The sequence below is a fragment of the Cricetulus griseus genome, chromosome 7 (assembly GCF_003668045.3).
Source record: "Cricetulus griseus strain 17A/GY chromosome 7, alternate assembly CriGri-PICRH-1.0, whole genome shotgun sequence".
Lineage (NCBI taxonomy): Eukaryota > Metazoa > Chordata > Mammalia > Rodentia > Cricetidae > Cricetulus > Cricetulus griseus.
Window position 1 is genome coordinate 21,300,799 of NC_048600.1, and position 27,870 is coordinate 21,328,668.

Below are 27,870 nucleotides of genomic sequence, written 5' to 3' on the forward strand. Positions count from 1 at the left end.
CCTGTATGTCTGTCCAGTGCTATTTTACAGGAGAGTGGTGACACAGCCCATAATTAAGTTACATTACCGTGGGGAGTCTCAGTGCTACTAACATTATATAATCAAGGAGACACAAGCATTAGCAAAACATGTACAAGAAATCATAGAACTCTTTGCGGCACGCTTCTGCCCAGGCTTTGGAGGAAGATGTATTTGAATGAAATGATGTTACACGAATCACATTGTGGCAGGTTGTTGGTTTTGTTGTATAATATATGCTTGTAAAATTCATTAGCAAATGACATTCTCATGCACACAAGTGTTTCAAACACAAGAAGCAAGTCCATTTATAGGTAGTCCAAGCAATTGTGTGTGTGGTGTGTGTGTGTGTGTGTGTGTGTGTGTGTGTGTGTGTGTGTGTGTGTGTGTGTGTGTGTGTAGCTGCAGACTGAATGGGACATCAACACTTCTGTGCAGTCCATAGCATTGACATCAGCTCATTTCTGAATGTCGCACTGCAGAAGTAATACAATGGAAGGGTCGCTTTTTGCAGCTTCTTTGAATTCATCCAATGTAATCTGGTCATCTTTGTTCTTATCCATCTTGCTGAAAATCTTGTCCACTCGCTGTTCAGGCGTGAGGCCGTCCTCATTCATTTTCATCATGATCACAGTGCCCACCATTTTGTAGATAGCCTTGGAGAAAAGAACATGGTAGGTGGCATTACAAGAAACCCAGGAAGCCAGAGAGCTCTCTCTCTCTGTTTTCCTTCACCCAATTAGCACCTGTTTATCCCCCCAAAGTTAGTTTCCCGTTCACATAAGAGGGTCACTTCCCATGCTTTATGTCCCCATGGCAACCTGTATCTCTTTCCCCAGTGGAATATAACACACGCTTTGTTATTGTGCTAGCTAGTTTCCTGTCAACTTGACATAAGCTAGAGTTACTTGAAAAGAGGAACATCATATAAGGAAATATGTCCATCAGATTACCCTTATGCCATTTTCTTGACTAATGTTGATGAGAAGGACCTAGCACATAGGGGGCAGTGCCAACTCTGGGCAGTTGGTTCCTGGGCAGTATAAGAAAGCAGGCTGAGTCAGCTTTGAGGAACAGGCCAGTGAGCAGCACTCCTCTGTGGCCTCTGGTCAGTTTATACCTCATGTTTTTGCTCTGCTTCAATTCTTGCTCTGACTTTCCTCAATGGGGGACTATTACCCGGATGTGTAAGATGAAATACACCCTTTCCTCCCCAGGTTGCTTTTTTGGTCATGGTGTCTTATCACAGTGATAGGCACCCTAATTAATACAATTACTATACTTGCTTTGTCTTCCTCACCAGAGAGTACATTCCATGAAACTAGAAATCCCATGTTTTTCTTACTTCTTTGGGACTTAGCACTATATTTGTCACATAATAAGGCTTCAATAAATATTAGTTGAGTGGAAAAAAATCCCTTTCATTTGCTGGGGCTAGGGACATTGAGTGAGAAGGCAGTAAGAGGAAGAACCAAGGAGGGTATTGGTAAAGAATGAAACTAGAGAGGACAAAAAAGGCAGACCATACAATTCTCTTTTAGAGGGGTTAAGGATTTTAAATTTACTCCAGTGGAATTCTTGAATGGTTTTCAATGAGGACGACATAAGCAGATATGTGTAAATCTCAAGGCCCATTATATGGAGAAAATTTGGGGGGTGATTATCAGGTTTCAGAGTGGAAGAAGAACAGGTCAGAGGTAAGATGAAGGGTCACGGGTTAGGAAGAGGATCAGGAAAGAAAAAGGACATATCTCAATTCAGATATTCTGAGTTTTGGGTGGGGGATGATAGTCAACACACACTGCATTCAGGAATTTAGAAATAAAAGTGAAATGATCCCAACTGACAAGGGTCTCACAATGTGTTGTGTCTGACCAGGAGAGCATTAAAACTGAGCTTGCAAACAAGTTCATTCAGAAAGACCTGTATATTAACATGAGCAGAAGAGCAGTGTGGGAAGAGTCCCCCAGGTCAACTAATTATCCACAAGGAATTCTCAATACACGTGTTTCCTAGATAGACACAGTTTTCTCTCGAAAAAAGGCCTTAGAGTAGTAAGTGTTCATTGCTGCACACATTTTTCAGGAGCGTGTGTGCACGAACATTTATAGCCTCCAAATGGGAATAGCACAAGTGCTCTCAAATTAGTCAAATCTATATGGTGGGATAGCTCACTAACTGTGAAAAGGAATGGGCTATAGTAAAGGTTTAAACTGGTTTGTAAACCTCAAGAAGCAGAAACATGTCTGGCAGACCAATACTGCCAGACACAAGACACCACCACCAGAGTCACACGATTTCATGTATGTGCAACATCAGATCCATAAAGACAAAGCACAGCTCAATTGTGTTGATCTATGACGAAAAAAAACCCAAACAAACAAACAAACAAAAACCAAACAACTCTAAGGATTTCAGGTTTTTAAAAGCTACAGAAGTTACATTACATTTGTAGACAGGTTCCAGGTTAGCCCAATAGCTTGAGTGTACTCAAGGGAAAAACACAAGTCTGTTCTCTGTGCTTGCAGATTTAAAAAGAGACAGCTTGTAGCTGCAATGTCCCTCTGTCCTTTAAAAGATGAAACCAAAAGGTTTCTGATGAGGCAAAAGACACGAAGCAGCCAGGAAGATAAGTGTCATATTAATAAAGTCAAGATTATAGCAAATATAAACACAAGAGATGGCATCTGGGGACCTCAGCAACAAGTCTGATATGGTAGGGCTGGGGTCTCATTGGTAGTATCTGAGAATATGACACCTGAGAAAGGCAAGTTCCAATAACTCCTACACTCTATGTCAGTACAGATCCGAGAGGGTATGCCAAACCTCAGACTAAACCCTACCACGCCATGGGATAACCTGCAGAATACCTGTACATCATGTGTCACATTCCCAGCATGCATCAGCAAGTTTCCCACGAATCTTTATGAGGACAAAGTGTGTTCTAGCAGGAAGAAATATGTGTTTAGTGTGTCTCCCTGTGTGGACCTGTCAGTCACATCCCTATCACTCTGCTAGGTACACTGTTCTGTAATGGGCTTTTCAGGCCCCCTTTCTCCTACAGAGCCCTCCCCCATCATTATCAGCCATCTACCTCACTGGCTTGTCCTTGTCCATTTACTTCTCTGAGTATTGTCCCTTGGGTCAGTGAGCTGCTCTTGCAGGGAAACTGGCTATGGAGATTTGAATGAGGATGGCCCCCAAAGGCTCATATATTTGAACATTTGGTCCCTAGTGGTGGCCTGTTTGGGAAGGATTAGCATGTGTGGCCTTGTTGAAAGAGGTGTGTCACAGGGGACAGGCTTTGAGGTTTCAGATCAGGCCCCCTTGCTCATGCCTAGGGGTCAGGTGTAAGCTCTCAGTGATTGCTTCAGCACCAAGCCTACCCACTTACTGCCTTGTTCCAGCCATGATGATCATGAATTCACCCCCTGAAACTATAATTAAGCCCCCAATTAAATGCTTCTTCTATAAGTTGCCTTGGTAACACTGTCTCTTCATAGCAATATTAACCCTAACTAAGACAGCTGCAGGCTACCTGAGCTCAGAGCAAGGTGGGAAGTCAGAAGTAGAGCAAGAGGTCAAACTGACCAAGGTGTGACAACATAGAACATAGACCTGAGTGTGAGAGCATGTGGTTGGGCTAGACCTGAGCCTGAGAGGGTATGGACATGTTGTGGAACATTATTTTTTTTAATTAATTAATTTATTTATTATGTATACAGTGTTCTGTCTCCATGTGTCCCTGCAGGCCAGAAGAGGGCACCAGATCTCATTACGGATGGTTGCAAGCCATCATGTGGTTTCTGGGAATTGAACTCTGGACCTCTGGAAGAGCAGCCAGTGCTCTTAACCTCTGAGCCATCTCTCCAGCCCCCATGGAACATTATTTTAACTGTGTAAAGTTGTGTTACATTTGTTTATGCTGAGGAATATTATTTTAACTGTGTAAAGGTATGTTACTTTAGCTTATGCTGCATTTGTTTAATTATGTAAAGATGGTATTGCATTTGTTTAACCTTGCCTTCCTAAGGCACCTGATTGGTTTAATGAAAGAGCTAAAAGGCCAATAGCTAAGCAGGAGAAAGGATAGGCAGGGCTGGCATGCAGAGAGAATAAATGGGAGGAGCAATGTAGGCTGTGAAAGAAAAAGGAAGGGAAGAATTAGAGGAGAACAGGGAGAGAACGAGGCAGGCAGATGCCAGCCAGACATAGAGAAGCAATGAAAGTAAGATATACAGAAGCAAGAAAGGTAATAAGCTTTGAGGCAAAAGGTTGATAAAGAGAAACAGGTTACAGATCAAAGAGTTAAAAGATCTACCCAGAAATGAGCCTAAGCTAGGCCAAGATTGCGAAACTAATAATAAGTCTCAGTGTCATGATTTGAGAGTTGGTTGGTGGCCCCAAAGAAAAAGCCTGGTACATCTTGGCATTCTACCTTGAGGCCTGAATTTCCACACAGGGATTGAGAAACCTGAGAAAAAGAAAAAAAAATGGATATGGCTCTTGTAAGAGTCTCTGCCATATAGCAAGCCCTTGAGCAGCCAGTAGAAACAGCAAGGTAAGCAAAAACACCTGCTGCAGCACAGGCATCAGCATTCTAGAGCTGGAAGGTTAATACAGTTCCCCACCATACACCTCCAGACCCAGGCCAATGAGCAAAAGGTAGACAGGATAATATAAGAAAAGATGGCTAGAAACAAGCCAAGCTAAGGCCAGGCATTCACAAGTAATAATAAGACTCAGTGTGTGATTCATTTGGGAGCTGGGTGCAGGCCCCAGAAGAGAAACAAAACAAAACAAAACAAAACAAAACAAAACAAAACCTTACTGTAGGCTGGCACATCCAGGAGGCAGCACCCAAGGAGAATGGTGATGATCAAACCAGAACAGTGGGCAGAGGAATCGTAGATTCCTGCCAACACAACTGGCAAAGATCTCTGGATTCCATGGAATAGAGCAGAAACTGGGGAAGCTGGCCCTGGAAATAAATATCCTATGTTCCCAGAAAGCCCATTTTTTGGTTGAAGACCTTGTACTGAGTGAGTGGCTGGCTGAAGCACCAGTTTTAGATGACAGGAAGGGCCTGCCTCTGGTTCTGTGACTGACATCCCTTGAACTACAGTGGGGACCATGTGGGAGAAACCAAAACCTGGTGTGTAACTAGCGGGAGCTCCCAGAGAGTGAGAAAAACAGCTCTAGGGATACCTGCCCAGGATGGCTCTGGGGGACTTCCCTTCCCACTACCTTGTGTCCCTTCTCAAAGACCCACCTCAATGATCTCCAGCATCTCTACCCGGGTGATCTTGCCGTCACCATCCAGGTCGTACATGTTGAAAGCCCAGTTCAATTTCTGCTCAAAGCTGCCCCTGGAGGTGATGGACAGGGCACAGATGAACTCTCGGAAGTCGATGGTGCCATCACCGTTCTTGTCGAAGGTGCGGAAGGCGTGCTGCGCGAACTTGGAGGCATCTCCATAGGGAAAGAACTGCAAGGAACATACAAGTCGGGTTAGGAGTGGGAGGAAGTAAAGGCTCAGAGAGGACCCCGACATAGAGGCAGGGGCGAGAAAGGGCACAGGCTTACACCATGCCCACAGCAGTGGCCACCAAGCATGGCTGAGTTGACCTCATCTTTCAGCAGAACACATTGGGGCAATGACATCAAGGGAAGGGAGGCTTTCTCTCCACTTGTCCTTATGCACAGACACAGACAATTTCCTGTGGTAGCATGTGGCTTCCACCTAGGTGAGGTCTAGTCAGCACCTTCCTTTTTTTCAGTTCCTTTAGTCACCTTCGGGGACAGGACAGAGGCAGGTATCAGGCCACCTGGGGTGGTGCAACATAAACGAACAGGTTCTACTCAGTTTACCACACCACAGGATTCAGGGACTTGCAAGGATGAGTTTTCTACCTGCCACTGTCCCTGGTCCAGAATACATTGTGTCACAGGCCCTGGGTGAGATTCCAGCCTTTTTTTCTTTTCGTCTTCTTCTTTTTTTTTTTTTAACTTTTTTTTTTTTTTTTTAAACAGGGACTTTTCCTTTGCAGAACAGGCATTTAAAATCTATTAAAAATAGAACATGACTAGGGCCTATTGTGAGAGACACAAAGAGCTCCCTTCACAGAGGCAGCAGGCAACAGGCTGTGTGGGTGACAGAGACTGGACAGGAGGAGAGGAGATGTCTATGGGAGGACTGAGCTGACTCTAGAGTCAGCTCACAGTGGTCTTGGTATCCCCAAGACAGGATCCTGGACCTGCCAACATACAGCAGGCAGTTCTAAGCACGGACAACCACACATGTCTCAAGACCCCAAAGAGAAACAAAACAAACTGCTTTGTCCAAAGCATGCATGGAAGGTATGTTTGCTTTTCTGGATAAATATGTAGTAAGTAGCAGTCAGTGGCAGAGGACTGGGGTTGGTCTTGTCGTTCCTGCCCTAAGTTTGGCTTGAGTGGAGGACCATATGGGCAACCACTACTCAGATGGCCACCGTTGTGCCCTCTTCTGCCTGTCTCCCTTGGAGTCATTGTCACTGGGGCCATGAGTAAGCTTTTCTGCTGGATTCTCTGCTTCCCTGCCCACCCACCTCTTCCTGCACCCAGAAGCACACTGGAAAGCAGATGAAGTTCCTCCAAGTCCACTGACATGGCCCAGCAGGTAAAGTTACTTGCTGTTTGACCCGAGTTTGATAGCTAGTGGGGGCAGAGAACTGATTCCCCAAAATTGTCCTCTGGCCTCCACCCACATATTATGGCACTTGTGTGCCCACATTCATACACACATCATACATCACACACAGCACATATAGACGAGTAATAAAAAGATTTTTTAAACAGGAAGAAGAAAATTTGCCAAAGAAATAAAATAGGCCTTTCCATAGCAGGACTCAACTTGTGTGGCCTAAAAACGACACAGAATAACAGGGGCAGGAGAGGTCACTGTAAGCTGTGGCTAGCCCAGTGGTTCTCAACCTGTGGGTCATGACCCCTTTGGGGGGTCGAACAATTCTTTAATAGTGGTTGCCTAAGACCATCAGAAATAGTAGATATTTACATTACATTGCTACACAACTGTAGCAAAATTACAATAATTAAGTAGCCACGAAAATAATTTTATGGTTAGGGATCACCACACCACAAAGAACTATAATAAAGGGTTGCAGCATTAGGAACTTTGAGAACCACTGGTCTAGTAGATGTTACTTCTCCACACAAAGGCCAGTTTCCACTTCTGTCATTGTATAACCCAACATTTAGAGACTTAATACAAGGACAATTGTTTCATTTTTTCATTATCTCAGACTATATAAACTTCATAGCTACTTACATTTTTCACCACTTGCCCCAACCCCCACCGTTTTTGAGACAAGAGTCTCACTCTGCAAACTTGGCTGGCCTAGTACTCACTATGGTGACCAAGCTGGCCTGGAACCCACCTGCTTCTGCCTCTCAAGTGCTGGGTTTACAAGCATGTAACACTACACATGGCCATCAAACTCATCTGTGGCTCTAAAGACCAGCATTGCCCCTTTTTTCCTCGATCCCTAACCATATCCTATTTCTCCCAATTTTCCCTTTTCAGTACTTAATCAAAATTCCAAGGTTTTCTTTGAATGCCATCCTGGGTGCTAGGGAAGCAGAAACCAACAGCTTGAAGTCCTTGTGCTCCTGGACTACATAGTCATTTGCAGGGATCGTTTGGAGTCTGCTAAGCACCACAACGTGGGGGTGAACAGAGCTCAGAGGATCTGAGGAGGGGTCTGCAGGGAAGTGCTATCTTCCTCTTGGCCTGCTCAGCAGGATTCTCCTTCTCATTCACCTCCCTCTCTAGCTACTGAGGGGCTAAAGAGGAGGACTGGAAGCCAGGTTCTGAATGTGAAAGGATCAAATTCATACCCGACACATTCCAGTGCGCATGTGTGCTCTTTGGGGGTCATGGGAACCAGTGGAGGTTGTCCTTTTCTAGGCTGCTATTGTTGGTGTGCCCATCTGCCTGCAGGTAGGGCTGGCCCTGGAATTGGGCAGAGCCAACCCTTCAAAGATCCCCTGGTGTCCCTTCAGGGTGGTTTGTCCACCAGAGAGCACTGGGCATATTTCTTTCTTTCTTTCTTTCTTTCTTTCTTTCTTTCTTTCTTTCTTTCTTTCTTTCTTTCTTTTTCCCCTTCATCTTTTGGAAGTGTGATATCTCCACTTTCTATGCCTCTCAGCATATTTTTAAGTGAAGGGATAGCTGACAGCTTTATCTAAAAATAGCTGGGCACTGTAGGTCAGTCTATTAAAAATTAATTTAGAACTGGAAATTCTTGAGAGAAAAATCGATCGCGGATTTTGGACTATAAAAGTTACACGTGCCTTGCAGAAGGTCTCTTTACTGTCTGGAGCAGCACAGGAGTTTACTGTGGAAGATGTGAGTGTGTGCTCTCGAGCTGCCACGTACCGTATAATCATTTCCTCTGAAAACTCCTTCTGTGGTGTCCTGAGTTTTTCTGATTAGAGAATATATCTCCTTTTGATGGCATGATTTAACCTTGGATGGGTCATCATAGAAAAATGAAGCCATGCTCTCTTCAGTCTCTTCAAGAAGGAAGTCAGGGTCTTAATCTCAAACCTATTTCTCTCAGACAAGAATGGAGCTTGAACATACAGGTTTCTCCCCCCATAGTCTTCTTGATTTTTCCCAGCTCCATCTATTTTATTTCAACTCCTGTACTTAATATTGATATGGAAGTAATTTTTGTTGACAGTGATTTTTTTTTAATCACTATTTTAAGATAGGGTTTTCCTGTAACCTAGGCTGGCCCTGAACACCTAATTCATCTGCTTCCATCTCCAAAGTGCTAGGAATATAGGCAGGCATGCACCACCACACTGGCTTTTAAAATGAACATTGAAATTATACCTATATGTCTCTATAAGATTCTAGTCTTACCTCATTAGATCCTTATAATAAAACCTATTATTATATTTTAAAAGCAGAGCAGTGGTGGCATACACCTTTTATTCCAGCATTCGAGAGGTAAAAGCAGGCAGATATCTGTGAGTTTGAGGTATGCCTGCTCTACAGAGAAAGTTCTAGGACAGCCAGAGCTAGACAGAGAAACCGTGTCTTGAAACCTCTACCTCCTCAAAAAAATTTTTTCATTGTATGGAAAAGTAGCCAAAGCTTGAAAAATTAGGGAGTTTGTACAAGATCTAGGCTGTAAGGAGCAGAATTTGAATTGAGATCTATCCAGCCACTTCTGCCACAGCTTGTGATTCTCTTAGTCAGGAGTTAGTTGAGGAAATAAACCGAGATCCACATTTGTAGAAGAGTTACATAATTCTCAACTTTCACCATCCCAAAGCCTGAAATTCTCTCACATATTCATTGCCGCCTGCTGTCAGTATTTATGTCCTTCCAGAAATGGTTAAAAAGCAACCAGAGGGTATTTTAAAGACTGATTTGTTCATTAATTAGAAAATAGATTAATAAGCAGCTACTATGTGTCAACCTTGTATTAAGTGTTGGTACAACAAGTAGGAAAAAAACACAGAAAGCATTAAAGTGACAGTGGAAGAATTGTGCTGGTTCAAGTGAGAATGGTCCCAGGAAGCTAATAATATATTGGGATGCTTGGTCATTAGCTGGTGGAACTGTTTTGGGGAAGGAATAGGAGATGTGGCCTTGTTGGCAGATGTATGTCACTTGAGATTTCAAAAGCCCACGCTATTCCCAGTTTTCTCCCTGCCCGTGCTTGTGGGATCTGGATGTGTGCTCTCAGCTACAGCCCCAACGCCATGCATATCTACTTGCTGCCATGGCCCCCACCACACTAGTCATGGCCTCACACTCTGAAACTCTACACCTCACTAAACTCTTCCCTATGTTGCCTTGGTCATGGTGTCTCAGCACAGCAATCGAAAAGTAACCAAGACAAGATATTAATTAAACCACTTGATAAATAAACCTCCATAACAAATTGTACATAAATTCACAGGCAAGAGTAGTAAACATGGTACTACAAGTTTTGAAATTTAGGGAAATGTTCAGTCACTACCTCCTATCTTATTGCCAGGCTGCCAATGATTCTTCTATCTTTTGCGCAGCCTGGAGTTTCAGGATCACACAAATCTCCCCCATCCCTGACTGAACTCCACACCCCTATGATGAGGAGACTAAGACTCAGGAGAAGAAAGATGACTCTGTGACATGCCTGTGCGCTTTGCCTCTCCCTCTGGTAGAAACAGGGTCAGTTAGCTCTACAGCAGAAGCTTTTCCTGAGACAGGAGGCTGTCCATGTGTTTCTTTGTAGGGTCTATTGAGTGGGTGAAAATTGAAAGTTTAAGAGGTGCCGAGGCCCAGCCAGTCTTTCAGTGCCTAACATAAATCATGCCACCAGCCCCTCTTTCTATACAGTCCTCAGGTCACAGAACAGGATACTTTTTTTTTTTTTTTTGATGCAAACTGAACGAGACTTTTATGTAGTTGTTTAACGAGCTAACCCCATGTTAGCTCGGGTCTTTCATCCACCTGCCATGGCAGATGGCTAGGAAAAAAGACCCTGCGAAGGATCTGCATAGAGATTTTATAGGGCAGCATAAGGGGAGTGTCTAGGGGTACACACAGGCTCAGGATTGGTGTGCCTTCAGGCTTGAAGGTTTTGCCCAGTGTTGATTGGCCAACTGGTTGTTATGGCCCATAGGCCCTCCCAGGGTGGTTGCTATGCTCTGTGCATCATTGCTGTGCACTTGTCTGTAAAGCACACCCAGAGCCGTAAAGCATAGCACCACCAGCTAACTTCTGATTGGTTCCTTGTCACGAGGCAGGAGCCTAACCTCCTAGTGACCAAGGCAAGGCCGTGGCAAGCACGTGTTACTGTCATGGCTGCTGAAATGGGGAGCTGGTCCCTTCATCGTCCCTTTTTTTTTTTTTTTTTTTTTTTTTTTTTTTGAAATTCCAATCATGGAATTGCTGTCTTTCCAGCATCCCCATCAGGGAGTGAGAGATATTGGCATCCCCATGCAAGGGAGTTCCTTCTTACTTAGCATTTTAACCAGGGGAAATGGGCAACATATTCTTTCCCATGCTACTTCCTGCTGACTTTGGGACGAAGTTAGGGACCCAAGAAGGCTGAAAAGGGAATTTAGGCAATGGGGAATCCATCAGGAGCTTCTGGTTAGCAGACTCTGTTGCAGAGACAGGGGGTGTCCATATCAGCTGGACTGGTTCACATCCACAGCAAGTCCAGGGTTCCCAATCTACTTAGGAACAGCCTATAGTCAGCAACTGATACTTAGATGTCTGCCAGAAGCAGAAACCTGTTTAAGACATGTTTAAACTTGGAACAGATGTTAAAACTTATTTATTGAAACCCACAGTGCAGAAAAAAGCAGATATCTGGATCTGTTCAAACAACAGGAGCATATTTATAATTTTGGGTCTTAGCAAAAACTACAGATTTGGGCTATAAGTATGTACATCTTTCTTCTGCAGGATACTCTTAAGTTAGCCTGAAGTTGAGATGGACCCAAAGTGAAGAGGAGCCCTGGGTGGCTGTGCTGTATATGGCCGTGCAAAGACCTAGACTGCATTCTCCAGACTGCACAGTTGTTATTAAGATGACCTCCCACTGTCCATTCTGTTCTGGTTTTGTTTTGCAGTGCTGGGGTTTGAACTCAGATTCTTAGGTGGGAAGGACTAAGCAGTCTGCCTCTGGGCTCATCTCAGCCTCTTTTTGTTCTTGAGCCATCTATATATCTATGAATACAGGCACAGTAACTACCTGTGCTGGGTAGTTTTATGTCAATGTGGCAAGCTAAAGTCACCTGAAAGGCGGAACCTCAATGGAAAAAAATATATACATTTGTTAGATAAGACTGTAGGCAAGCCTGTAGGGCATTTTCTTAATTAGTGAGTGATGGGGTAGAGCCCAGTCCATTGTGGGTGGTGCCATCCCTGGGCTGGTGGTTCAGGGCTTTATAAGAAATCAGGCTGAGTGAGCCATGGGGAGCAAGCACCTTTCCATGACCTGACTGCAGGTTTCTGCCCTGTTTGAGTTGTTGCCCCAACTTCCTGTGGTGATGGGACTATGGATGTGGAAGCATAAGCCAAATAAACCCTTTCCCAAATGGCTTTGGTCATGGTGTTTTGTCAGAGCAATAGTAACCTTAACTAAAATAGGTTGGTACCAGGATAGTGGGCTGTTGCTGTGATGGACCTGACAGACCATGTTGTTTTGGGAAGGATTGTGGAAGGACTTTGGAACTTGGGGCAAGAAAAGCCATTCAGTGTTGTGATCTCAGTGGGCTAGTCTGTAAGAGCCTGGAAGATAAGAATGTTGAGAGCAGTGCAGACAATGGAGGCCTGGCTTGTGAAGTTTCAAAGGGAAGTTTAAAGACTATCTGGGCCATTTTAAATTAAGACTCTGGTTAGCTGGGGCTAAAGAATTGGTTGTGATTAACAAGATATCAGAAGTACTAAAGTGAAACCTTTGCTTTGCTGGGATACTTGATGCTGGTCAGGTGGGGCTGAGAAATTAGCACTGATTAAGAAGAGACAAGAATCGCTGAGGTGACATCTTCTGGAAAGTGATTCCTCAGGGTCAGCACACAGAAACTGTGTTCCAGACATGGTCAAGGCTGGAGTACCTTGTTCTGGCAGCTGAACTTGGTAGGGTAATAGTCTCTTAGGTGGTACTGATTTTCAAATCATGAAGGAGTCATGGAGACCAGTTATGTGGCACTGTGTGACAGTGTTGGAGTCCCTGAAGAAAGCCCAGGAGAGGCTATTGGTACAAGTGCAGCCCGGTTGCAGCAGAAGACCCCCTTGGTGTGAAGAACCTCGGTAGCTGTGGAGTGGAGCCAGTGGGAGCCTAGAAGACAAGCTGTGTGTGCTGCAGAGGGTGGAGCCAGAGAAGAGACCCAAGCCCAAGCCCTTTGGAGGAGCCCAGAAGATGGTGAGTGAATCATGATAATTGGACATAGAGTTATTTATTCTGTTGGAATTTGGTTTTGCTTTGTTCAGATTGTGACTGTGCCCTGGTTCTTCCCTGTTAAAGTAAGAAAGTATTAAACTTAATTTTGATATCTATAGGAGCCCACAGTTGAGAGATTTTGATTTTAAAAGAGACTAGATACTAAACTTTTTGTTTTTAGGTTTATTATGCATGTAGGGATCTGCCTGCATGTATGCCTGAAGGCCAGAAGAGGGCACCAGATCTTATTACAGATGGTTGTGAGCCCCCGTGTAGTTGCTGGAAATTGAACTCAGAACCTCTGAAAGAGTAGCCAGTGCTCTTAACCACTGAGCCCTTAAGGAACTGAACTTTCAATGTGTTTGAATTTTTAAAGAATGTGGTACTTTTAAAGCTATCACTGTCTTCATCAAAGCTCTGTTCCTTCCCAGTTTCATAACCTACCAACTGAAGTCATTCTCTTCTCCTGCATCAGCCCCACGGACAGAACCTGAGCACTGTCTTTTGGGATCCTTCTCTTTTTGGCTATGTTGAACATCCAAGGCTCCTTCATAGGGCCTTCATGGTCTGTTTCTTGCTTAGCCTGCTGGGCTTGCCTACCTCCTACGGTGTGTTCTGAAGGCTCCTGAAGTGAACTTCGAGGAGGAAGGCTTACGATTTGGCCTCGAGCCTCATTGTCATTACTACTTTCGTTGATGATTCATGGGGGATGAATCATCTCAGAGCAGCACGAGCATGCTTGTCACATGGATGGGAAGAGGAGAGAGAGAGAGAGAGAGAGAGAGAGAGAGAGAGAGAGAGAGAGAGAGAGACCCGTTAATTAGAGATGACGAATCCAAAAGCAGTTAGTTCCTGTTAATGTGTTCATTCAATAGATACTTGTGGGAGCCTCTTGGTGTCAGGATCTATGATAAGCAGCCCTGCAGGGACGAGGGAGGCTGAAGAGAACCACTGAAGAATATGAAGGAGACCTCCTGTCTGCCCTCCTGCCAACGAGACTCAGCAGGGCTAGATGCAGTCACTGGCACATCTCAAACACCTGAGCTTTCAGGAAGGTGACTGGGGAAACTTATGCACTGGCATCCTTCCCCTCTATCCCAGTGGGTCACTCAGGACTCAGAGCTGCCATGTCTCTTCCCTTTCTGTAGCAACACCCGTTTTTCATAACTGTGCCTCTCCAGCATTGTGGTATTATCGAAAATAATCATGCTTGTTTATGGTTCTCACAAATGACATTGAGCTTTGAGAAGAAAACCAACACTGAACTGAGCATTTGGTGGTTGGTCAGAGTACACAATACTTCATGACCTAAATGGGATGGTTGGGAGCTCCAGGGAGACTGATTGGCTAGAAACCCAGACAAGTTCATTTCCAGGTTTCGCTCCCTTTAGAATTCTTACATTGGGAAAAGCAAAAATCATCTTAACAGTAAGGAAAGTCTTGTGTTTTCTTCTTTATTGTATCTTCACTTTCTCTCAGAGTAGGTTCTGGCACATTGTTTAGGTGCTGCATACATGCCTGTTGTACTAGGGAGGTAAAGGGTGTAACCCTCTGTAGAAGAAAAGATGCAGGATTGCAGTGGCAGAGTGTCAGGTGTGGCTTTCCTCCAAGATGTCTGTTTCCTTGAATGCAGAGTGGAGGCTAAGTCAAAGAAGCTCCAGGGTTTCTGTTAGTTATGATGTTTTATTTGTTTTTCTGATTCTGGGTAAAATATAAAATAAATAGGTAGGCAGAGAAGCATATAGATGGGTAGGTAGTGCATGTAGTGGTGTGTGCCTGTAATTGCAGAACTCAAGAAACTGAGGAAGGATGATTGAAAATGGAAGTCCAGCCTGAGCTATGAGATAGTGTCCTAAACAGATGACAGTCCCTTCTAAACAAGCCCCCCAAACAAACAAAAAAAGCACTTTATTTATTACCCAATGATCAAACTTATCTGTCTGCCATCTGTCCATCCATCATCCATATCTATCTATCTATCTATCTATCTATCTATCTATCTATCTATCTATCCATTTATTCGAGCACTCATATCTAAGTCTATGTATCCATAAATTTATATCTCATCCCTATATTCCAACGTAAATCATCTCTGTCTCTGTATCTCTCTGTTGCTATCTTATCTCAGTCTCTGTCCCTTTTTGAAGTGTCAGAGATCCTGAAGAGTACTCTTGGCTATATGGACCAAATCAATTCTCTTTCCTCCTATTCAATACACAATTTTCAGTGTAAATTGTGTCAATGGCATCTTGATTAGGGACAGGGGATTCCTCCAGTACGTTGCTTGATGATAATCGTGAGCCACCAACTTGTTCTCATTTGAAACCAATATAGGAGGTCAATAATAAATCACAGCCTGGAAATTGTCATGCATTTCCATTTAGAGCCAATCTTGTGTATTAGAAAGGAGGTTGTTTTGTCACTCTTAAAGCTAATTGATTTTTGGAGCTAGGCAGTAGGTGAGCATCCTTGAAGGTGCTGGTGGAAGTGTGTCTGTCACAGGGAAAGCAGGAATGAGGTTACTCGCTTGGACTTCTTGTTCATTGTTCTCAAGTGGGTGACATGACAGATTTCACCTGATTATTTGTTTTCCCCCTGACCTCTCCAGAACAAAGTGTTCTGCTTGAGATTGATTCTCATTTTATCCCATACTTGACTCATTTCACAGCATCACAGGGACACTGAGGAGACTGCCTAGCCTGTCTTCCTCTCAGAACCCTACACACTAGGTCACCGGCTTTGTAGTCCAAGGGGGACAAAGCTGTTCTAAAGGACTGGTGATAGCAATGACAGCTCATGGTAAGGAAGTTCCAGTCATAAGATTTGAATGATTATGATAACTGAATATTATTCAGTCCTGTTGCAAGAATATACATATGCCCTCTGTTTTCTGGGGTTAAGGAATCATCTTATACACTTTAGCATGCTCCTCTAAAGTCTGCCCACCATTATTGCCCTGTCTTCAACTTTCAGATGGTATAAGTCCCACATAGACTCATCTCTGCTAATGCTGGTGTAAGATGAGCTTGATAACAGAATGAGAGATAAAAGAGACCCCATCATGTATAGAAGTGAGGTTGGGGGTAGGGTGGGGAGATAGCTCAGTTGGTCAAGTAAGTGCCATGCAGACATGAGGACCTGAGTTTGAACTCCAAGGCCTATGAAAAAAAAAAAGGCCAGGTTTTGTGTCATGTGTTAATGTGTGAAAGTGAAGGCAGGTGAATCCCTGGGGCTTACTGGCTATCTAGCTTAGACTAGTTGGTGAGTTTCAGGCTAAGTAAGAGAGTTTGTCTCAAAAGTAGACAACAAACACACTACATATCTACAACCAAACAAATAAGCAAAACCAAAACCAAACCTAACCAAAACAAAACAAAAACCAAGATGAAAAGACCTTAGGAATGACACTGGAGGTTGATCTTTGGTCATGATGCATGTATATCCACAGGCACTCTCCATATACATGCATTTTGACATCTGAACATACATATACACACAGATGTACACACACACACAGACCAGACATACACACAGACACATAGGCACACTGACACACAGACAGACAGACAGACAGACAGACAGACAGACACACACACACACAGACCAGATGTACACACACACACACACACACACACACACACACACACACACACACACACACACTGAGGATGGGATGCCACAGTAGCAGGTACAAGCTTTGGGGACCAGGGATTTGGGATTGGATCTCACTTGTGCAATTTACTAGAGGTAGGACTTTGATCAAAAGGTTTGTGTCCCTTTCAAAGCCTTGGTTTCTTCCTAAGAAGGAAGGGGTAGGTTGGGGGTGAGCTGGCTGTAGGCCTAGGTTGATGCAAGGATATACTAATTGCATCTGAATGCCTGGGATTGGTACTGGTCCTTCTGTTTTGAAGAGCTGGTGGATTGATCTGATGATGCCCTTGCTGAGTTCTTCATAGTGTTTGCTTGATGGTAATTCAGTCCCAGGTTTTGGGTAGGTGCTAAATATATGCAAAAATATATGCAAAAAGATATTTTTTAAAAAGTCTGGGTCAGGTTCTCATGTGGCTGGGAAGGTACAGGTAGAATCATAAATTTTCTTAGTATCGCAAGGAAGGGCAAAGGTGAACTCAGATGACTAGTTCTAGGGCTACAGGTGTTTTTCCTGGCAGCACTTCTCATCAAGCTAAAATGGAAACACAGATGTGAACAAGGGAAGGATTCTCCATTCTGTCATTATGGGCCATCTGTATCCATTGTAGTGAGACCTAGACAGCCAGGGGCTTAGCAGCTTAGAGATTGCAGATCAGTCAAAATGCCCAGACATTGCTTAGTGCCTGTGGCCTCTGGCAAAAACCCAGGGTCTTGTCTTACTTGTTCAAGAAGATCCAGGTGAGTGTGTGAGTATGTGTGTGTGTGTGTGTGTGTGTGTGTGTGTGTGTGTGTGTGTGTACATGATATATATGCATGTATATATATACACATGTATGTGCATGTGTTTATGTATGCATGTATTTGTGTACATGCATGCATATGTGCCTGTGTGTGTGTCTATTGTGAATGTGTGTGCATGTATGTGTGTGTGTATATGTATTTATTGTGTGAAATGTGTGTATGTGCCTGTGTGTGCCTATATGAATGTGTTTATTGGTTGAGAATGTGTGTATTCATGTGTGTACCTTTATTGAATATGTGCACATGTATGTGCATGAGTATGTGTTTATAGGGATTATTGTGTGGGCCATACCTAGGGAAATGCTGCATCCATCTAAGGCCTGTTAGAGTTTGGATTCCATGCTATGTTAGACACCTAACAGTGTTGCAGTGGGTACAGTATAAACCCCACACCATGAGTGGCTCTAACTGAACCCAGTTGAGCAGAGCTGGACTTCTTAAACTACCCTGGACAGGTTCATCTCTTGGAGTCTTGGGAAAGTGCAAATTCTCAAGGATCTGGGTTCTGCATATTGAAGGCATCACAGCAGCTGCAGCCTTTGAAGCCACTGGAGCTCTGAGGACTTCTCTGGGTTCCTCAGGATCTGAAGCAGGAAACTTAGCCACACTGGACAGTCAGGGAGGCATCCTGGAAGGGGCCAGTGGAGAAGGTGACTGAGGCTGGCAGGCATCTTACTGGGGATACAAAGCAGGAAGAGTTGGAACTGGAGCCCAGCCTATAGTCCAGTGACTCAGCTGAGCCTGCTTGAAGGGGAACAGACTGGAGACTGAGGCTGTGGGCTGGGCTAGGCCTGAGGAGTCTCCCTGCCACCCATCCTTGTTTATCATTCACTGTCCTGACTCCCAGCGGGGAAGCTCTCCCCTCACAGTTCCATATTTATCTCAGAGTCTGTAGGGAAAGCAGAGAGCAGCCTCCCACAGCCTCCCAGGGCTCCCTCCAGCAGCTCATGAATAAAGATGCCTCTCCTAGGAGAGATCTCCAGGCCTTCCCCCAGGGCAGGGCAGGCCCAGTGATACTTGAGAGCAAGACTTGAGAGCAAGCCAAAGGGAAGGGATGAGACTGGTATTAGGGGTGTAGTGAGAAGACATGGGAATCATTTCTTCACTCGATGCCTCAGTTTCTCAGCCTACAAACCAGAAACTGGAACAGAATGCCCGAGGGGCTCCCTCCCAGGTGTAGGTTTACAGTGATTCATCCAGAAAGGAAGGGAAGTATTTTCTAACTTCTAAAGAGCTCTCCAGATACAAGGCAGACCATGAATATCCCTGGAAAAGTACAAGTGAATACATTTTAAAAATGTATTTGACTTATATTCAAAAGCCATCATATATATTCAAAAGCCATCATTATATTCAAAAGCCATCATACCATCATCATTTCAACAATGAATCAACATGAAAACTATTAATGAGATTTTTTTGGCAGGAGGTGTCTTTGACCATTGCAATTGCTCAATAGCCTCATGAGACTTAACAGCTATCAGCTTCTGTTAAAGCTTTCTGAGACCACTAACAATGCCAAGAATCATGTCCCAGAAACATAGGCTATAATAACATACATGAACAAGAACATGTATTGTCACGACACATGCCTTTGGGCTTTTTCTGTGAAGCTGGAAAGCTGTGAGCAGATGAGAACTAGCCAAAGCACCCTGTTCTATTCAGGAGTCTAGAGAGCTCCTAGGTCAGTGAGAAAGAGGCAGTCAGGACTTTCTGCTTATGTGTGGGACTTGGTGGGATCTGTAGTCCCACCATCACTCATGTGATGCCTTGGAACATGCCAGAGTAACACCTTCCATTTCTCCAAAATTTTGCTTTATGCTTCCTCATCCTGGTTACTATGTATCAGGGAGAATGCAGAAATCACCCGGGCTTTATGTAACTTTCCTGAGACGTGACTCCAGTAAATCCTGACTCCTGCTTCCCGGAGATACAGCAATGCTCGCTTTTACCTGCTTCGAGAAGCAACACAGCCGATTGTTTTAGAGCACTGAGTGAGCGATAGGGGTCATGTTAAATTCTGGGTGCATTTATCTGAGCAGAGCTGTGTGTTTCCGAGCCTTTGTTTTGGGGTGTGTGAAGAAGTCTATTCCCTAGGGTGGCTGGGAGAGTTGATGCAATAGCTTATGTAAAGCATTTGTAAGATGCCAAACACAAAGATGCTAAAAAAAGCAACCCATTCCCAGTCCTGCCTTTAGCATGTGGATGCTGGTTGTAAAGTCTACCTCATAATTCGTGATGTCTCTGAAGACTAGATGTGCTTAGCCTGGGGAAGGACACAATTGACTTCATGTCGATTGACACACAAGATTTTAAATCCCTTTGTCTGTTTAGTTTAGTTACCACAATAGACCTAAAAGGTAGAGCTTGTAGTTGTGGACACAGTACAAAGAAGCAAAGTTATTTCCTAAGGTCACACAGTAAATGGCAGAGCTGAGATGCAAGTGCCCAAAAAGACCAGATGGAATGTCCCTGATGGTATAGACAGAGTATATTCTGATCTCAAGCTCCAAAAACCAGGATGAGCTAAAGGGTACCCAACAGTGACCCAAACTCAGATCTTGCCAAGTAGATCCCATCATGGGTGTTTATGGTATTCCATTTTTTCCCACTACCTGTTATCAGTCCTGCTTTTGCTGCCCAGGGCTTTCTTCTGGTGGCAATGCTATATTCTGGTCTGTCTTTCCTAGCATGCCTCTGACATTTCTGGCACAGCACCAGAGCTCAGACTCTACCACCTTTGAATGTGTCTTTTGAGGGTCATACATTCCTATCCTGCAGCCCAAGTGCCTCCCGGGACCGCCAAGTGTGGTGTGTGTTTTTGTATGTCTGGTGTGTGTAGCTGTGGTGTGTGTGTGATTGTGTATGTCTGGTGTGTGTATAGGTGTGTGTAGGTGCGTGTGGTAGTGTGTGTCTGGTGTGTGTGTGTGCGTGTGGTAGTGTGTGTCTGGTGTGTGTGTGTGTGTGTGTGTGTGTGTGTGTGTGTGTGTGTGTGTGTGTGTGTGTGGTGTGATTGTGGAGCTGGGCTGGATTCTGCACTTCCTCCCACTCAGGTCCAGCTGTCAGTCAGAGTCAACCAGTAGGGGGCAGCACCAAGTAGAAGCAGTAAGAACTTGAAGCAGACCTCTTTGGAAGAGGGTAGGAGGCTATGCAGGTTGGAGCAGTGATGAGGAATGATGATGAAGGCACTGGGTACATAGAAGGCATGAGGCTTGGCTGTAGGCATGCCCTTGAGGTAGCTGGTCTCTTTTGCACAGTATTCAGACTCCTGGCTGCCAATACCCATCCTGCACCTTTCTCTGCTCCTACCTGAGAATCTTCTCACTTTTTTGACCAAGAGGTGACCTAAGGTGTTAGGAGGTGAACACAGGGAGTCTCTGCCTTGGCTCCATTTATGTCTATGATGTATGACATGGCATCATCACTGACTGGACCTATTTGCATGCAGTGTTTGCCTTGCAGCCTTTCTGGTGCATTATGTATTGAGAGGACCTCTAAATGAATGAGATGGAGAGGAAGGAGACACATACACATTTCTCTTTCAGAGGACTGCAGGCTAGTCTGCTATGCTCTGGCCAAGACCCCACACCTGATTTGTGGGGTCCTGAACAAAAGGAAATGGGGAGCCTCTTTTGTTCAAACATTCTGAAGAATTTCAAGATGGTAATAGCAGAGTTCTAATCCAAATGGAAGTTGCTTTGGAGCATGGAGTCCTGAGCCTAGACTCCCTGTCGCTTGCAAAGGCCTGGGAAGCCAGCACAGAGTTTTGCCTGTATCAGGCCTGTGCCCTTAGAATGAGATAGAGTGTATGCAAATTTGAACTCATTTCCTGTAAGCTCTTGGGTGCCCTCATCTCCCATGCCATAGAAGGAAAGCCACTCTGCTGTTGCAATTCCACAAGGCCTTCTGAGCTGGGGCCTTGAGAGCCTTCCCAGTTTCAGCATGCACCCAGTCTCAAGCATTTAAACCCTATACTTTTTACAATTTCAAGGAGTCCTTCTGGGTTCTTCCCACTTTGAACCTGCTGGGTATCCTGTTACCCCTACTTCCTGATGGTTCCCCCTGGTCCTTTGTGTCTCTTCTCCAAATGGGAGGAGAGCTTTGCTTCCCCACACTTTTCCCTTTCAGTCCCACTAGGTGCTGTACCAATTGTGTCTCCTCTGAGTGAGGGCAGCACCCAGTGTCCCCATGGTAAGGCACCCCTCCCCCACAGCTCTGCTGTAATGCCTTCAGAGAATGTTCAAACCTGATTTACTTAGGTATCATCAATGCTTTAGAGCACAGTCCTGAATTAACATTTCCTGACTGGTTCAATAGCTGAAGGGGGCCTTTTCCCAGCCTCAGCACACATGTTCTTTTCTTGGTTTCACTATTAAATTAAGCCAAGAGGTACTTCTAAGGCCAATTTCAGCATTTCCTCCTTTCATAGCTCTTTCCCAAGGATGGTTCATCTGATGTATTGGCGAAGGACATGCATGGCAGATGCTTTTAAAAACACAGGTTCCTTCAATGCCTCTGGTATTTTTCCCCTGACTATAAAGACAACACATTTATGAAAACAAAATTTGAAACAGAGCAACTGAGGAATAATTATCCAAAATCCTACCCCTCACAGTGAGCCACCATTCACAGTGAACATTTTCTAGATACTTGCCCATTGATTTGATAAGTATTTATTGAACACTGATACAGTTTCAGGCCTCGGGGATTGAGCTATGAATCCCACCAAGTGAAAAGAAGCTACATGTGGATCTTCAGCTTTGTATCCAGCCATCCTTTTTCTGGTCCATAGAGAAAGTCTTCTATCTATTTTCAAGCAGGCAAGGTGTGGTAAGTGGGAATAGGTGATTATTCTCCCTGGTAGGTTCAAGCATGGCTACGCAGGAATGGCAGCTCCCTACACTCAAGGAGAACAGGCTTTTTGCTTCCTAATTAGAGGTTGCACAGAGGCTGCTAGGCTTCTGAATGGGTGAAGAGACACAGGGACATGGAACAATGGACGGTACTGAGGAGGCAGCTTGCCATCTCAGCCACCCTCCAATGTTTCTAAGCCCTAAGGGACCAGTTGGTAGATTCTGCTTGTACCTGCTGGTCTTCAAGGTGGTCTATGCAGTAGCTAAGGGGTGGGGGTATATTAGTAAATCCAGAGCTGCCAAGAAGCATCCAGCATTTTGAGGTACTGTCCCAGCATAAGCCTGCCTCTCATTGATAGAGTCCCATGGGAGATGTAGCCAGCACATAGAAGCTAAGAGAACTGGAAGAGCAGTCATGACAGAGATCCCTCCTGGCTTGTTTCATTCAGTGCTGAGCAGCTGGGGTTGCCCTTTTATCTGTTCAGTCCCAGTGTGTGAAAGAGCTTGGTAGTAGGAAAGGAAGGAGTTGTGAGCAAAGTGGATCAGTGATAGGTCCCACACCCACTCCCTGCCTCCTCCTAGCAGACAATCAGACTGTGCTGGGGAGAGAAGACACATTCTGAATGGTGGTATAGAGGGATCTTTTTTGAATGAGTAGGACTAATAACCGATAACTAAGTAGCTGTGTGTGTGTGTAATCTTACCAAGCTGCTGTCAGCGTGGTTAAGACACAGGTAAGTTGACTGTAATATGGTTGTTGCATTGAGTTCTAAGGAAGAACAGTCACTTGGACCCCCCCCACCCCTACCCCCTGCTGCTTTGCAGGCATTTCACCCAGGTGATCTCATTTAATAACGATACACCTAAGTATTGTTTATTGTACTTTCTGTTGCTGCTGCAATCTCAGATTTGACTTAAACCAACACCCTTCCAGTCTTACAATTCTGAAGGTCACAAGAGTGACATGCTCTCTTGGGTGTCAGTCACGGTGTGGCAACATCACATTCCTGGTGGCTTTAGAAGAATGTGTTTCATTGTTTTTTCTTACTTCTTGAGACTTTCTGCTATTCCCTGGCTCGTGGCTCTTCCCCTTCCATCGTGAAAGCCAGAAGCGGTGGGCACAGTTATTTCTTGACACTTAACTTTCAAACTAGAACCTAGTCAGCATCTTTAGAATGTCTGCCCTTGACTCCTAGGAACAGTTTTCTCTCCATTTACTCATGTCTTCTTTAGGTCTTTGACAGCATTTTCTCCATAGAACCCCACTCTTATGTCTCAAGGCTTCCATCCTGACATTCCATTCCTATTACAGTTCCTAGTGCTTTCTGATTATTTATAGTCTATAGAAGAGGCAAGGGTCTTAGGCATTTTCAGTGACTACATCTAGACATGTAAAATGAATCATTGCCCATCTATTTCTTTCCTGTTATTTCTCATGAAAGTTCTCTAGATTATGAAGACATACTTCTCAGTTGCTATTACTAGTGCTACTTTCCTATCATGCACCAGAAGAACTTCCATGACAAAATTAACAGAAAGTAATTAAAGGCTGTGAGTGTCCCTTCCTCAGAATGTGTTGAATAGATGTTTATGTCTAAGGTAAATAGTAGCCCATGGAGGCTTGAGGCAGTAAGCCTTCCTAAAATTACAGACTTTCTTTTGGTTAATAATTTTTGTTTTTAAGATGATAACTGTGTCTTTTATATGAACCTATTCAAATAACTGTTTATTTTAATATATTGATGCAATTATATTAGAAAGTATAATTTTTCTAGGGCTAAACTGTCTTTGAGTTCTTTATTCAATTGTGGTGAGTGATTATTTTACCATGTATGAAATGTGGGTGAGCAGCATTCATTGACTTTTATCCCTACATGTTAGAGTGGGGACTCATCAGGAGGTCTGAGGAAGGCTGACTGCTTTGGGATGTCTCTGGGATTGATATCCAGGACAGGAGGAGGGAGCCCAGTAACAGGATGCAGAAGAAGTAAGCAGGGTGGTGTACAGGACCAAGGGGAAGTTCACTGTTTCAAAGCGTTTCTCTTCATGGCCCTTTAGGGTCTTGTCAGGGCCCAGGAGAATAGAAACATAGTCAGGAGCTTTCCTAGACACTTACATCTTTACAGGACTGCATGGAGAGATTCCTGCCTAAATGAGAGATGCTGAATAGTGTGTGTGTGTGTGTGTGTGTGTGTGTGTGTGTGTGTGTTATGCATACATATGGATATCGTTTTAAGATATTATCCTTCACCAGGTCCATTATTGTCCAAAACAATAACCAAATTGTTCCTGATCCATTATTATATAACATGAGTCTATTATAATTTTCCCAATAGCTTATTCTATTCATTAGCATTTGATTACACAAATATTTGCCTAAGGCTTTATTGTGCTTAAATATGGTAGGTTTGAAATTGCTCTCTTTCAAAACCAGTGTACCACTTAAGTTATCCTTCCCAAGTGAATTTAATCCAGAGGTTTCTTTCTACTCTTTCCCCTAAATTTGTTTGCTATACCTCTGTATTATTTTTAATTCAAGCAGATGGGGAATATATATATATATATATATATATATATATATATATATATACATACATACATACATATATATATATATATATGTATATATATAATTTCTGGGGCTACAAATCTATTTGCAAGTTGTCCTGGCTACTTTTAGGTCAACTCAACACAAACTAGAGTTGTCTGAAAGGAGAGAGTCTCAATTCTCAAAATGCTTCTGTATAATTCATAAAAATGTAAGGCATTTTATTAATTAGTGATTCAATGGGGGAGGGCCCTGTCTACTGTGGGTGCTGCCAACCCTGAGCTGGTGGTTCTGGATTTTATAAGAGAGCAGACTGAGAAAGCCCTGGGAAGCAAGACAGTCAGCTGCTCCTCTTTATGGCTACTACATCACCTCCCATCTCCAGCCAGGTTTATACTCTGTTTGAGGTCCTGTCCTGCCTTCCTTCCGTGATGAACTACAATGTGAAAGTGTAAGCCAAATCAACCCTTTCATCCCTGAGTTGACTCTTGGTCATGGTGTTTTATCACATGAATAGAAACCCTAAGTAGGACAAGAGTTATTGGAATGAAAGACAGTAGAGAGTGTTTATGGTGGATACACAGCGCCATTTGTGTAGATGACTGTGCTCTGTTCTAAGTTATTCCACACTGTACGGAAAAATTCTGTTCATTCAGGTCATGTCCAGATTGGGGTGATGCCATTTTTATGGAGCAACAGTTTGTTCCATTTGGGTGCAAATGAGGACACACAATGACCTTTCATTTTGTTTGTGTAAGTAGAAAACCACCAACATTGACTATGAGGCACAGGCTGATGAATGACTTATCCATGCAAGTCAACAGTAATACTCATGGTGTTCCTGAAGTGGATTTGGAAGACATGGGCCACAAACAAATCTAAATCAGTTCAGAAAAACCAATCCTGTGATTTACTGAGGCCAACCGAGGATACAGCACTTAACCCTAATCACATAAAAGACTGAGCACCTACTGCTGGGGCAGCATGGCACCCACTGACCTGCTCTGATCCAGCACATGTGCCATGGGATTGACAGGCAAGGTGCTCCCAATCGTCATCGCAATTGGTCTTGAGCATGGCCCACTGGACTGCCATCAGTTTGGCCTCATGTCAACTTGCTTAAAGTGATTGTCTTGAACCAGAGGACTCTGCTCACCTCCAACAGTTATCTGACTGGGTTTGTTATTATCTAACCACCTATGGCAACTGCCATTGCATCTCTCTAGATCTGCACTCTGCCTCTGCTTTCTTGAACACTGCAGCCTCTTTAACTGTTCAGCATTCTCACACCTGTGTGAAGTGTGTTGTACGATCCGAGAGTCATGTTAGTTCTTAAGACTGGAAAATAGCAATTTGCAGCCACCAGCAGCTGCATTGGGAAGCAAAATGGGGATGACTTGGAAAAGTTTGCAGCTAAAAAAAACTGATGTAACTTGCAAATTCATTATCCAATGAGTTCTGATAGGCACAAATGAATTCTCTGACATTTCTGAACTAGTGTGCTCACACCCACCTGTTCTTGTCTCTTTGTGGTCAGTTTTTGCTTTAAAGTGCTGGGAGCACTTGGGGTGACACAGTTGAAGGTATTCATATATATACAGTCATTCCTACCTTTGCCTCTCTTAACTAGTCTCACTGAACCAATTCACTTGCCATTTCATGGTCTGAAGGGACCAGCTCCCCATTTTGGCAGCCATAACAGCCGAACATGTACTTGTCTGACCTTGTCTTGGTCACTAGGAGGTCAGATGCCTGCCCCTTTCGGCAGCTATGACAGTAACACGTGCTTATCTGACCTTGCCTTGGTCACTAGGAGGTCAGATGCCTGCCTTATGGCAAGGAACCAATCAGAAGTTAGCTGGTGGTGCTATGCTTCACAGCGCTGGATGTGCTTTACAGACAAGCGCACAGCAGTGACCTGCAGAGCATAGCAACCACCCTGGAAAGGGCCTATGGGCCATAACAACCAGTTGACCAATCAACACAGGGCAAACTCTCCAAGCCTGGAGGCATACCAATCCTGAGCCTGTGTGTAACCCTAGACACTCCCCTTACGCTGTCCTATAAGATCTCTATGCAGATGCTTCTCAGGGTCTTTTTTCCTAGCCATCCGCCATGTCGGGTGGATGAAAGACCCGAGCTAACATGGGGTTAGCTCGTTAAACAACTACATTAAAGTCTCTTGCAGTTTGCATCAACCTTTCAACTCCACCTGGTGATTGGGGTGACCTTGGTCCTGGGCTAAGATCCTGGGGGCCTGAGCCTCCGGGGTTTTTTCAGTCAAAGCCCTCATATGCAAATCATAGCATCCTAATAGAGCTTGAAAAAGGATTCCATCAGATAAACAATAGGCATAGAAGCCTTGAAAAGCATTTATATTCTATTAGGTACTCAATGTGTAGTAAGTACTGTAGTTACTCTTACAATAACAGGTTGTCAAGGGATCTCATTCACAGAACCTGGATGTAAGATGCAGAATAAGGCTCCTCTCACAAAGGGGCAAATATCTTCATCCCTGAAATCAGTGATTCTTCTACCTGACCATGCTGTAACAGGGACACTCAAGAGAGAGTAAACAAGGGAGTCAGAAATGGGAAAATGATTTCTGGATGGTCCAGATGGGGCCAGGATAATGTCAGGGCTCGTTAACTGAGTCTAGGAAGCAAAAGCACTCAGATCTGATGAAGCTACACTGCTACATTTTCAGGATACTGGGGGTGGGGTGGGGTGGGGCAATGAAATCAGGAGCCTGTGGAAAGTAAAAAAGGCATGGAAGTGGACCATGGCCTGAATGATCAGAATGACCACACCTCTCCTGCCAGTCTAGTTTAGCTCAGGGAAATAAGTACAGATTTCTAATTACCCCCCCATTAGAATAACATTGTGTTATCTTAAGTCATTTAGTGTACAGTCACTTGTTATAGCATCAGGAAGACTGTGACACTCAGGTGATCACATCCTTGGGCAGGGCAGGAATGGCCACCAAACTCCTTCTCTGGTCACTGAGTGCTATGAAAACAGCTGGTCCCCTTATTCTTCCCTC

General features: G+C 44.1%; 1 protein-coding gene across 1 annotated transcript in view; it reads right to left on the minus strand.

Annotated features, from left to right (window-relative positions):
• Positions 1-399: 399 nt before the first annotated feature.
• Positions 400-27,870, minus strand: part of Vsnl1 (visinin like 1) — a 49,617-nt gene continuing 22,146 nt past the window's right edge. The window contains exons 3-4 of the mRNA XM_027424643.2: positions 5,291-5,506; positions 400-674 (exon numbers count right to left, since the gene is read on the minus strand). Of these exons, the coding sequence (XP_027280444.1) occupies positions 477-674; positions 5,291-5,506 (414 nt within the window). The 3' untranslated portion in view covers positions 400-476. The remainder of the gene's footprint in view (positions 675-5,290; positions 5,507-27,870) is intronic.